The 13,243-nt window shown below is 40.0% G+C and overlaps 1 protein-coding gene across 2 annotated transcripts; it reads right to left on the bottom strand.

The window, feature by feature from the left end:
* Positions 1-288: 288 nt before the first annotated feature.
* abcb11a (ATP-binding cassette, sub-family B (MDR/TAP), member 11a) lies at positions 289-8,179 on the bottom strand. 2 transcript variants are annotated; one of them, XM_071538135.1, is made up of 25 exons: positions 8,141-8,179; positions 7,693-7,934; positions 7,516-7,600; positions 7,239-7,372; positions 6,971-7,142; positions 6,679-6,803; positions 6,409-6,583; positions 6,188-6,301; positions 5,959-6,069; positions 5,749-5,874; positions 5,462-5,665; positions 5,158-5,328; positions 4,833-5,040; positions 4,687-4,753; positions 4,440-4,548; positions 4,178-4,333; positions 3,980-4,084; positions 3,678-3,839; positions 3,347-3,550; positions 2,959-3,200; positions 2,669-2,825; positions 2,346-2,543; positions 2,030-2,236; positions 1,131-1,277; positions 289-489 (listed from the first exon to the last, which is right to left on the bottom strand). In XM_071538135.1, the coding sequence occupies exons 2-25, from the start codon at positions 7,902-7,904 to the stop codon at positions 289-291; spliced, it is 3,792 nt and encodes a 1,263-aa protein (XP_071394236.1). In that variant the 5' UTR covers positions 7,905-7,934; positions 8,141-8,179. The 2 variants fall into 2 exon arrangements, with proteins under 2 accessions (XP_071394236.1, XP_071394235.1); XM_071538134.1 differs by having other exon boundaries at positions 4,178-4,342; positions 4,687-4,768; positions 4,851-5,040.
* Between the last annotated feature and the right edge of the window lie 5,064 nt (positions 8,180-13,243).

Here is a 13,243-nt window from a genome sequence, read left to right as displayed (position 1 = left end):
TGTTTTTGTTATTAAAGGGCTATTAATAAAATCTCCTTTGAGAAGTTTTATTCTGAATGTGGTTATTATTTAATGAGGAAACTGAACTGTTCTAAACATTAAACATCAACATCAAAACCCACTGGCTTATGCACAATCTCTGAGGGCGCTGCATGTGAGCAAGGCTGAAGAAAACAGTGGCAGCACCTCATCAAAGAGTGGCTTTCTTACTGCGATACCACAAGACAACAGCATATTAATTCAAATCTACAATAAGGCCGATAAAAAATTCAGTTCCACCATATGCTCCTAGCTGATAGGAGCCCCCGTTGTGACCAGTTTATAATAGGCGCCCCTCTTAGCCATGAGTTCATCATGTGTGCCTTTCTCTACGACAGCTCCCTGTGACATCACTGCTATGATGTCAGCAGTCTGGATCGTAGACAGGCGGTGGGCGATGACTATGCAGGTTCGTCCTTTTCGAGCCTGATCCAGAGCAGCCTGGACAGTCTGTTGGAAAACACAGATTTATCATGAACAGTCAGCATCTGTTTGGTTATGTTTGGCCTGGATGTAAAGACGATGTTAAGACACACTATATACTTTGCCATTACCAAATTCACAACCATTACCACCTTAAGTGACAAATTCACATTGGACCGAGCCAGATGCATCACTAACCATCCCATCCATATCCTGTACAGTGAATACACCTTAATGCCACCTGCATGGCACTTCAAAATGCCTGCAGCGAAAACAAACAGGACTCTAAATTAATTTGTCCCCCGCAGCATCAAAATAATGAACTCCCACAAATGCACTTTACCCCCTGACCCTGCACCTTGATCACGACCCTAACCTGCTGCAGCACCTAGCTCACCTGTATGTTGAGATGTTACCCTGTCATTCCTGTTGTGTGGTTTATGTCTGTTCTTTGATGTCTTAAAAGTTATCTTTGGTAAATGTCTGTAAATGTCTGACTCAGTGCTCTTACATGCAAGGCAAATTCTTGTTAACGGCTAAATAAATTAAATCTGAGTATGTTTTTGATGTACAGGAATACCTCATGTTGACATTAAAGTACATGCTGAGTGACTGCGTCTTTGACAGAGTTAAGTGTTGTGTGTAGGCTGCCATGCATGTGTTGGTACCTTCTCACTCTCTGTGTCCAGGGCAGAGGTGGCCTCGTCCAGTAGCAGGATCTTGGGGTTCCTGACGATGGCCCGGGCGATGGCGATGCGTTGTTTTTGTCCTCTGGACAGCTGGGAGCCCTGGGCACCAACCTGAGTCTCATATTTCTGCCAGGTTGCAAATGTATTGTGGGAATTGGAGAAAGCAGAAGGTCATGAATGCTATAAAACTATGCCACCACAATGAAGTGTTTGATATTTTGAACCATTGTGATATACTGTATATTATTACGTTGTTTGGGCTTCCAAGAGCATTGCCTGATAAGTTATATTTGATGTAGGCAACATTACTTTTGTCTTGAATGACAACTCACATCTTGCAGAGTCATCACAAAGTCGTGAAGATACATACATTCACATTTCAGGCATTTAGCTGACACTCTTATCCAGAACAACTTATGATGAGTGAGCACTCCAACCACTAGGTCACCCTGCCAGCTTTATTTAATTTTTTTTTAAATTAAATATAACCCATTATACAGTTTGAATGTGTATACAGAATGTATGAAAGATTATTTTAACTACTGAAATATGACTTTGTCAACTTTGAATGGATGTTTTTAGTCATAAAAGGGCTATGAATGAAATTTCATTTTAAAGGTTTTATTCCAAAAGAGCTTTATTTGATAAGGAAACTCTGAACATTTATAAAAAAAAATAGATTCAGATTGGTTTTCAACAAAGCAAAGAGTGAATCTTTAAATTGTAATTGATTTATTTAAACAGTGTTTTTACTATAGACAAGGCAATGACTTAACAGGCTAATGCCTCCCCGCAGGCTTGTCAGGATTCTAATAGCACTGCATGAAAAGTTATATTTGATGTAGCTAATATAATTTTTGTCTTGAATGACAACTCACATCTGGTAGCGACATCACAAAGTCATGGAGATAAGCTTTCTTGGCGGCCTCAACAATCTCCTCCATGCTGACGCTGCGTGCATTATCTCCATACTGTATGTTCTCAGCTATGCTGCAGTCAAACAGCACCGGCTCCTGGGACACTATGCCAATCTGAGCTCTTAGGAAGGGCACACTGACTGTATAAGATGGACGGCCATCAATCAGCTGAAAATGAAAGACAACAAAATTAGGAATAAGTTGATGGACTTTGGTGTAGATTAACAATGTTTTATGATTAGCAAAAAAAAATTAAAATTTAAATCAGACTACACACCACTTTGCCCTCATCAGGGTCGTAGAACCTCTCCAGCAGCTGAACACTGGTGCTCTTCCCACAGCCGCTGCTTCCAACAAAGGCCAAAGTCTGACCGGGCTTCACAGACACTACCAGCCCATTCAACACCTGGACATCTGGCCGGGTCGGATAGGTGAAGTTGCAGTTGAGGAACTCTACTTCACCTCTAAAGTCATCCTAAAGACAGAGAACTGGGCTTAATCACATGAAAGTGAATAATGTCATGACAAAGCAGTATTTTATAATGTGTGACTTTATAATGTGTGATTCAGTTTTATTCATAGTAATTTCAATTCACCAACCCATTTCTTTCCATCTGTGTGGCTTATGCTGATTTTAGGAATTCGATCCAATAGTTTGAAAAACTGAGCAGCAGCAGTCTTGGCTTTGGCATAATCTGGAGTGAAGGTGGAGGCTCTGCCCAGAGCCGTCCCACTGATGACTATGGCTGAAATCACTCTGGAGGAGCAACCATTAAAAGCACTGGGTTGATACTTTGGGACCAGTTGTATAACATTGATTTTATCTTTGTTTTATCTTTCTAATGAACATATTTTTTCCATGAAGACTATAATCAATCAAACAAACAAACCTGAACACCATCATGTAATGTAACCCCTCGGAGCTGACCAGATAGCCTCCATATCTAAACGAAGCAGCATACGCCATGAAGATAATACACTGGGAAAAGCCAAAACAGATGCCGTAGATGTTGCCTCTCTTCTTGGCGGATTTGTAAGGAGACAGAAGCTGCTGCTCATATGATTCCACAAATGCGCTCTCCTTGGCCAAGCCTGCAATGGTCCTGATGTTGGAAAGAGCCTCACTGGAAACCTGTGGGACAGAGTACAGATGTTATACTGTAGCCTTTGAGTTCACAGTGGAATTAATAGACATCCAAGGCCCTTATGAAAATACTACCGAATGTTCTGGTATCATACTGGGGGATGTTGGCAGGGAGTCTGGCAAGCGGAGCTTACCTGACCGGCTGCTTCCATGGCCTTCTTGTCTTCATTTGCAAAACCTGTCAGCATTTTGGCTTGGAAGACCCCAGACAGCCCGATGAGAGGTAAGAAGCACATCATCACCAAAGTTAACTTCCAACTGAAGTAGAAGGCGATGATAAAAGATGCTCCAATGCTGGTCAAGGAGTTAACAATCATGCCAATCTGAGATCCTGTTGCCTGCAGAAACAATTCCAGCCATATCCAACTTAACATTATAATTACCCAAACACATGATTTTCAAAACTATGCTTTTCTGTGTTAAATTAATGATGATGCTTTATGGTTTGTAGCAACTGTTACTCACCCCCTGGACCATGGAGGCATCAGTGGCCAGTCTAGTGGTCAGAGCCCCGGGGCTGTTTCTGGCGTCATCGAACCAGCCGACCTCCTGTCTCAACATGGCCTGGAAGCCCACTTTCCTCAGGCGGCGGGTCAGCAGCTCCCCAGACTTAGCAAAAGCATAACCCTGGAACACCGAAACTGAGTTAATATAATGCACTTTACAACAATGACTTTCTCTTAGTTAACTCTATTTTATATCATGTTGGCGCGTAGATACACACTCTAAACCTTACAATTCAATCACACATGCAGGGTGATGCTAACCTGTAAAAACTGAGAGAAGAAACTAATCACAGCCACAACGCAAAACAGAACACATATCCCGTTGATCTGTTTCTTCTGTTCGTTCAAGTCACTGATGGCAAAAGTCTGCAAATGGAAAACATGATATGAATCATTTCCATTGAAACTAATTTGAAACCATAAAATATGTATAAAATATACATAATATACAGCCCTCACCCCAAGAATCTGGCTGAACAGGACAGCATATATGGGGTTGATGGATCCATTGACAGCTGCTCCCAGGGAGCCCAGGAGCATATAGGGCCATTCCTGTTGGTTGTACTTAAGGATACGAGCTACTGGAGCCGGCTCGACATGTTCCTCCGGATCATCCTCACATTTCTGTTAAGAGATGAGTGTTCTAGCAATTTAATTCTATTCCCCCAGGACAGTTAGTCATAAAATTATGCATGTATTACATAGAGGGGAACTTCAGTACCTTTTCTAGTGTCATCTCACTGTCTGAGTGGATTTTGAGACTGCCAGATATTGCATCAGGGATGGCATCATTTGACAGCTGGGTCTGAGATCGTAGCCGAGGAGAGCTCCTGCGTCATATTTAGAATATCACAATTATTTTTATATTATATAATGATATCGTCCCAATTTTTTGTTCCAATATTGTTTTCCAATTATTTTTTCTCTGTTATCAAAAGTAATACAATATGCCTTGCAGCTGGACGTACCTTTGACTAGATCTGATACTTCCACGGCTAAAATCCCTCGGTGTTGGATACAACTCCTCTTCAACAACTTCACTGACTGCACCTGGCAAAAAATCAATACAAGAAGTAACCTCATGTGTCAGCAAGGCCCACGGATGTGACAATGCGCTGTACATCAGACCTACCATTTGTTGCTTTAGATGTGCCCTGGTTTTGGAGGGTGACGAGGGTGAAGTAGACACCTTGCCTTTCTAGCAGCTCGCTGTGCGTTCCCCTCTCCACAGCCTGTCCATGCTCAAAGCCAGTGATGACCTCTGCATTTCTAATTGTGGAAAGACGGTGGGCAATAGAAATCGTTGTCCTGCCCTTGTGTGCCTGCAGATATAGTTAGAATGGGGTAATTTCACAAAACACAATGTATTACTGAAGTTAATGGTCTAAGTCCATTGTGTTTAGGTCTAACAGACAGTGTGCTGACAGAGAGTGGCCCACCTTGTCCAGTGCCTCCTGGACAACAGCTTCACTCTCATTGTCTAAAGCGGATGTGGCCATATCCAGCAGCAGGATCTTGGGGTTGCGGATCAGAGCTCGGGCGATAGCAATCCTCTGCTTCTGTCCTCCACTCATCTGGCCCCCACCTTCTCCCACCAATGTATCAAATTTCTGAAAAAATATGCAAAATGTTCATGTAATTTTAGGCAATGCTTATTAAAGTAGTTATACAAGTCCTGCGAAATACAGGACTATGTGTGTCATAACTAATTCAACTATACTATCTTCCATGTGATTAGACTACCTGTGGCAGGTCCATGATAAAATTATAAGCATTAGCCTCTTTTGTTGCCTGGACAATGTCCTCCATGGTGACCCTAGGTCGGCCAAAGCGGATGTTCTCTGCAATGGTTGTAGCAAACAGCACCGGCTCCTGCTCTACAACACCGATCAGAGAGCGGAGCCACTGGATGTTCAGACTACGGATGTCATGGCCGTCCAAAGTCACCTGAGAATGAGAATAATATCATGTGCCATCACAGCCATAACACTTAAGCCTCCAAGTTTTCCAGTGATGTTTCAGATTATTACCATTCCTTCCTTTGGGTTGTAGAACCTTTGGATGAGCTGGACTGTGGTGCTCTTTCCAGATCCGCTCGGTCCAACAAAAGCAGTGGTTTGTCCTGCTTTGATCAGCATGCTCAGATTATTTAAAATCTGGAAACACAGGTGACTCTTAATAACCTTCACTTTTAGAGATGTAAAATGGAGACCAAGTATTGCTAGGTGAACAGGAGTTACCTTTACATCAGGCCGAGATGGGTAGTTGAATGTGACATTGTGGAATTCAATATCACCTTTTACTTTGTCTAATTTGTGACCCTCTTCTGAGAAACAATCAATTTCTGGTTCCTGTGGAGGTAACAGGTAATAACTTTGTTTTATGGTGGCGATTCAACTGTTTTACAATTGATTATACTGTACATATATCTAGTCTGGATTATAGTCTTTACTAGCATCCTGATTTTACCCGGTTGATGGTGTCAAAGATGGTCTTTGCTGCAGCACGACCGGAGGCAAAGGCTTCCAGGCATGGTGAGGCCTGGCCCAGATGCATCGCTGCCATGAGCACGCCGAAAAACACCTGGAGACAAACACGTCAGCCACATGGTGAAAAGAGGGCCAACTTCTTTCAAATCCTTTCATCATATCAAGTATCAGCAGTTGAATGCATTTAGTTTTCTTGCATACCTGAATAAGACCACCAGGAGAGAGCTCCTTGGTGTCAATGACCAATTTAGATCCGTACCAGAAGGCCAAAGCATAACAAAGGAAGATGATGCACCACAGGTAGCCTTGAAACACTCCTATGATTGCGCCCTTTTTCACACCCCAGTTCTGAGCCTCCACCAGGTTTTTGTCATACCTGTCAAAAAAAATCTCAAATTCATTTCATCACACTGTGCTAATCATTCGCAGGGCATTGCACTTCCTAATCATCTGAAAAGAATGACAAAATACCTCTCAGCTTCCTTCTCCTCCCCACCAAAGGCTGCTACTGTTCTGATGGATGACAGGACCTCATCAGCCACTGCCCCTGCCTTTGCATAGGACTTCAGCTCTTGTGCTGTCAGTCTGGCCACACCCTTCAGCGACAAACAGATAAAAATACAAAACAAGATTTTCACTATAAAATCAAATGTACCTCATTTATTAAACCAAGCTGACATATGACACAGCATGCATACAGCAGGCATGCACTCTTGAACAGCAGTCACAAATCATTCAGTGCTATTCATAAATTGCCTCTTACCATAGCCATCAGTCCAGCAGCTATACCAATTAGTGGGCTCACTGCTATGACCACCAGAGTCAGCTTCCACCCCCCGATGAAGCCCACCATGAAGCCAAAGATAAACGTAGAGATCCTCTCAATAAAGATGGACACCTGGTCAGCAATGGCATTGTTGATCTTGTTGATGTCACTGGGAAGGAGGAAAACACACCATAAACACTGCTGCGTAAAACATTCCCCCAGCATTGATTAGATAACCTGATCCCCAGATAGAGCCCCGACTCACTCAGATATCCTTGTGTTCAGTTCACCAACAGAGTTGCAGTCAAACCAACCAATCTCCATTCGCATTACTTTTCGGAAGTAAGTTTTCCGGATTCTCTGGACCTGTCTTGCAGCTGCTGACACCCAGAAGGCAATCTACATCATGGACATTTACAGTGAGATAAAATCAGTCCTCTTGAGTAAACATAATGCATGCTGCCATAAGCCATAATTACAGTTGATACTACTACAGTACTACTTTCCACATTACCGCTGAAACTGTACCAGTAAATACTTACTTGAAAATAACTAACAATCAGAACTCCTAATCCAATTCCAACATAGTAATATGCAAACATGGTCATCTGTCCTTCAATATCCACCCTGCCAAAAGAAGAAAATCAGTGAGAACAGCTCTTCACTGTAATTAGAATCACATCAATGCATCCTGCAACAACAATAAACTAATAACTCACCCACAGTGGATAGTGGTGTTTTCAGCAGTCTCATATATAGAGCCATTGGTCCAGGAGATGGTGTTGTTGGTGCATGTTTTGTTTGGTTTTGCCAGTTCTTGGACCTCAACCTCATAAGCCACAAAGGTGTTGGTCATCATGCCGTACACCAGAAGCATAAGAGGGGAAGCAGCACCATGGGCGAGGGCACACAAGCCCCCCACTACCATCATTACAGTGTCTTTCCAGGTGGCAAACTGAAACTAGGTTGAAGAGGAAACAGTGTATTTTGTTTAATTCTTTAGATAAGTCTCTAAAGGGAATTTATATCCCCTTTATATTTTCATTTTAACACTCAATGATCAAATCAAAGACAGGAAAAGTAAAGTCTCTGAGAAAAAGTAAAATAACGAATGGTTATGTGGAAATGGATTTAATCATTTATAAATAATATGAGAAAGATATTTACCAGCTGAAAGAATCCAACACTCAGTGTGTTGTCATTTTTCTTCTCTATTCTGTAAAACATATAGATGATAGTAAGACTCAGGAATATCCCAAACAAATGCAAATATATTGTACAGAAGCTTAAGATATCATGATCAAACTTACCCATTTTCATTTTCTGCAAAAAAAAAAAAAAGTAAGTCAAAAACAAAAAAAACCCAACCTATTTAGAGTTGTCTGTAATTGTCTGCAAGCTCTAGTTTGTACCAATTGCTAATATTATGTATCAACTTTTGTGCACTGAATAGTTAATAGGTCACCACTTCCTTTATCCGTGTCCGGTGTTGTGAGACTGATCGATTTCTTCATGTTTGCTGCTCTGACTCAGGCAGACCTGTCCTCCCTTGGCAAGTATGGTAAAAAAAAAAGATTGAAAAATTTTAATTACTCAAGATCTATAACTTTCATCAGAAAATATTGTTTCACAATACTGTCACCACATTATCCCCCATCACCACTTCCAACTTCACATATTGGTGCCCTGCAGGTGCCACTCCAAGGAAGTTATACTGTATATACTGGTAGGCCTTAGATCACTTTTCCTCCAGACCTCAGTCCAAACTGTGTGTGTTCCATAATGTAAGTGGAGGCTTGACTTAAACTTTTCATTCCACCATGTGATATTCAGTTAAGATGCATTATTTGGTTGAATGTTAAATTTATTTGTGTTATTCTGTTTAGATCCTCATGAATAGTCAGAATTGAAGTGACTACCAAGTTGATGGATGCATTTAATGATGTAAGTTGAAAAGATGATGATTACCTTTGTTGAGCCTAATACTCCTCCGTTTACTATTACATTTCACTGATTTGCTTTATTTTTATACAAACAAAACCAACCATCAAATGTATACACCATGACCTTCAATAAACATTTGAATGGCTCCTTGATCCCTGTGCTTCAATGTGCACCCCAGTCCAGACGTTCTTCTGTGAACTAGCACCAACATTGCAGTTTCTTCACAAGTTTTCAAACACATTATGGTCTATATGGTCTACATACACTACATAGGAAAAAGTATGTGGACACCCCTTCTAATTAGTGGATTTGGCTATTTCAGCCACACCCATTGCTGACAGATGTATAAAATCAAATAAATGGGAATTCAAATTATCCATAGCAAAAACACAGGTAATATGCTTTTCAAGACATCGTAAAGTAACACCGCTCTCATTAAAATTGTATGGGAAACCATTAGAGCAGATAAAAGTTAGATTCCTCAGAGTTTGGTTTCATGACAAGCTCATGTTGACCTACCATAGATAAGATATATAGATATGATATAGATAAGATCATCATCACCTATAGCTGCATTACAGGTACAAATGGGAGAAATGCCTATAAGAATGAGGAGGGTCAAAGCAGCAAAGGGACCAACTCCATATTAATTATCACGATAATCATAAGGACTTTTTTCAGTATTGATCTGTATCATGATATGGCTCTAGTATGCAAAATCACATGTTAAATGATTAAAATAATATTATATAATAAAAAATCATCACATCGAATTGAATGGTAATATTAGGTGTGATGTCAAGCAAAACTGAAATTTTCAAATATTCCTGCCATACATCATTTTGTCCGAGTTTTTAAGTCAAAATTGATTGCTATTATCAATTTACACAGCAGAATTTTGTGTCACGATATCCCCAAATCACCATATCATCACTATATGATTCCACTGAAAGATGATAAACGATAATATGAATTATCGCCCAGAAGAGTCCACATACTTTTGGCCATGTAGTGTACTTTATTACAGGTCAGTACTCTAGCCCCAAAGGGACGCAAGATGGTGTTGATTTGGTCGTGTCATTATCCCACAAAGCTTAATTTCGGCACCGATGGGTACCACAGCGACCGGGGAGGATCAATGCGGGCTGTGGGCGCAGTGGAGAGGACAGCGGTGGAGAGAGGAGACGGGACGCGCTGGAACGGAGATCAGTCAGGATGTATGGACTATATTCTGTATATTAACAGTCTACAGCGGAGTTAGTTACACCATTGGTCGGCCGTGGCACGTGGCACACCCATAAGTTACCGGTCCAGCCATATACTAAGTTTTGACCTAACGTAGTCTTGTTCAGTTCTAAATTTACAAGGTCCTGCATGTGCTAGGTTCAGTGTAACTAATTCAAATGTCATTGTAAATAAATAAGAAGTCAACTGGAAATAATAATACTTAATATTATTATTATATTATAATAATATTATATACACTCACCGAGCACTTTATTAGGAACACCTTACTAATACTGGTGTAGGTATCAACTTTCAGCTCAATGTCAACCGCTACCAAAGTGCCATCCGCCTCAAGGTTGGACGTGTTGCATTCTGAGATGCTTTTCTGCTCACCACAGTTGTAAAGAGGTTATCTGAGTTACTGAAGCCTTTCTGTCAGCTCCAACCAGTCTGACCATTCTCCTCTGACCTCTATCATCAACAAGGCGTTTCCGTCCGCAGAACTGCCGCTCACTGGATGTTTTTTGTTTTTCACACCATTCTGTGTAAACTCTAGAGACTGTTGTGTGTGAAAATCCCAGGAGATCAGCAGTTTTGGAAATATTCAAACCAGCCCGTCTGGCACCAACAACCATGCCGCGGTCAAAGACTGAGGTCTCACTTTTTCCCCATTCTGATGTTTGATGTGAACATGAACTGAAGCTGCTGATCTGTACCTGCATGATCTTATGCATTGCACTGCTGCCACATGATTGGCTGAATGGATAATTGCATGAATAAGGAGGTGTACAGGTGTTCCTAATAAAGTGCTCGGTGAATAATTTTTTTGCTTAATTTTATTAAATTAAAAAAGTTTTTCTCATTTGAAAAAGTTGTTTTGTTCAAGTTAGTTTCATTCAGCAGCATGGATATCAGATGAAAGTCTAACAGGATTCAAGAAGAAAAGTATAACATCAGCTCACCACTATGAACAACTTACTATGCCAATACCCAGAGCAAAGCATTATTAATTTATATTACTATTGATAAGAACAGTAGCACAGGAATCCTGGATCATTTGTAAGGCAGCACAGCAGTTTGTTGAGGAAGAAAAGCAAACTGTACAGTACCTGATTCGCACTTCTCAATAACTCTCTGATCTCCCAAGGAATTCACCAACACCACTGACGCTCATTAGAGAAATTCCTATCTTATTTTCAAGTAACCTATGCCTCTCCTCTCCCATTATCTCTGTCTCCATTAGACTGATAAGGATTGTGTCAGCATTATGGTCTTAACTAGACAGCAAGGCAAGGTGCATTCATAGGTATTAATTATACTCCAGTGTGCTGTATCTTCTAAAAGACACTCAGTTGGATTTTGCATGTCAAATAAAACCAGTAAAGTCACATGCATGCATTTCATATTTGAATGTGTAGCCATGTTGTCTATCACAAATTACCCTTTATTTACATCAATAAAACGTCTGTAGAATGTACATGGAAAATGAGATAACTAAACTACTGGTATATATGCAATATGAAATATGAAAAAAATGAAAATAAATTTTAAATTTCCAACATTGCAAGGTCACTGAAAAAGCTCTCTTGCTTAGTTATTATGATAATTGATTGTAAAATGAGTTTAATGACCTCAAGGCCATTAGTCGTGACCAGGATGCTATCTTAATAACAACACATCAAACCCTAGACTGTGTCATGGGTAATAAAATGAGTGTAATGACCAGGTAGACTAGTTCTAACCTGTTAGTCACAAGAGTGAAAATATTTGTTAATCATAGATTTTGCTGAACAAATTATTTGATCATTTTTTGCAAGGCTAAATAACCAAACAGTCTAAAATTGGCCTAATCAAATGTGAATTGTCACAGTGAAAGTGTGAAACTGGTAACACTTTAGACTGACATTTCAGCTCTCTAAGGTGTAATTATTACTTTCAGACAGTAACTAAACATAGTGCCATTAGGTCTATCATCCCCTTAAATAAAATATCTCTTTAAATCACTTAAACTATTTATTTAATACTAAATTATACTCTAATAGCCTTAAGTTTCCTTACTATACTATATACTTGGGTATGAAAAAAAATGGAAATAATTTGTGTTTTTCTGAGAAAAAGTGGGCATGAAAAAAAAAATCAATTACAGTTTGATTGATCTAGCACAGAGGAGGATGCCAGGAGGTCAATGCCCGCCAGAACAAGTAGAAAGCCTAGATTAGGAATTTGCTCCTTTACACCTCCTTTACAGCCGGTTAGTCAACTGATAATACACAGGCAGGGAGTATCCATGACAGCAGGGGAAGGGACAGTGTGCAAAGAAAGTGAGGCAGTGTTTGTGGTGGTTTTCACTCTTAAAGCTGCTATAGACAGGAAACTGTATGTAGGCAGATTAGGAGAGGATGAGACTAACAGCAGGATGAGACTAACACCACCGCTGCAACTGCAGGCAGTACCAACACACCTAGTATCAAGTGCATCTGTCTGTCTATCTATCTGTCTGTCTGTCTGTCTATCTATCTATCTATCTATCTATCTATCTATCTATCTATCTATCTATCTATCTCTATCTATCTATCTATCTATCTATCTATCTATCTATCTATCTATCTCTCTCTATCTATCTATCTATCTATCTATCTATCTATCTATCTATCTATCTATCTATCTATCTCTGTCTATCTATCTATCTATCTATCTATCTATCTCTGTCTGTCTATCTTCTATCTTGCAGAGTCAGTTCCCCGTTTTATTTAACTTCTTAAGACATTTTTTTATAAAAAAAATAAATAAAAAAAAAGCTTTTATTGTGTGGTGTTTATTTTATTTTATTTGTTTGTTTGCTGTGTTTTCTGTTGACTGTTGTCGACTGTATTGAAAAGTGTTATACAAATAAATTATTATTATTATCTATAGACAGTATCGGGCATTATCCAGCAGATGGCGCCCCCTGCACGCTCTCCTTTTTTTCTTTTTTTCTTTTTTCAATCTTTATTGAAAAAACATTAAATAAACTTCCTGTACGCTCTTCTGCTGTAGGGGTGGTGTCCAATGAGGTTCTTTTGCGAGTCTGCAGGCTGCAGTTTTGAAAAGACCAGAGAA

This window comes from Centroberyx affinis, unplaced genomic scaffold, assembly GCF_046629955.1.
Source record: "Centroberyx affinis isolate AG114_WGS23_722 - 3 ecotype Tasmania unplaced genomic scaffold, CSIRO-AGI_Caff_v1 ptg003208l_1, whole genome shotgun sequence".
In the NCBI taxonomy this organism is placed as follows: Eukaryota; Metazoa; Chordata; class Actinopteri; order Beryciformes; family Berycidae; genus Centroberyx; species Centroberyx affinis.
The sequence above is the reverse complement of the archived record's forward strand: the minus strand, read 5'-3'. Positions and strand labels throughout refer to the sequence as shown.

Bases quoted from the DNA above. Each gene is read 5' to 3' on its own strand.
- abcb11a (XM_071538134.1), bottom strand. From the start codon at position 7,904: ATGATGGTAGTGGGGGGCTTGTGTGCCCTCGCCCATGGTGCTGCTTCC. The intron at 6,070-6,187 runs GTAAAATCAGGA...TTACCTCCACAG, and splicing joins TCTTTGACACCATCAACCGG to GAACCAGAAATTGATTGTTT. The intron at 2,237-2,345 runs GTGTGTAGTCTG...TTTCATTTTCAG, and splicing joins ACCCTGATGAGGGCAAAGTG to CTGATTGATGGCCGTCCATC.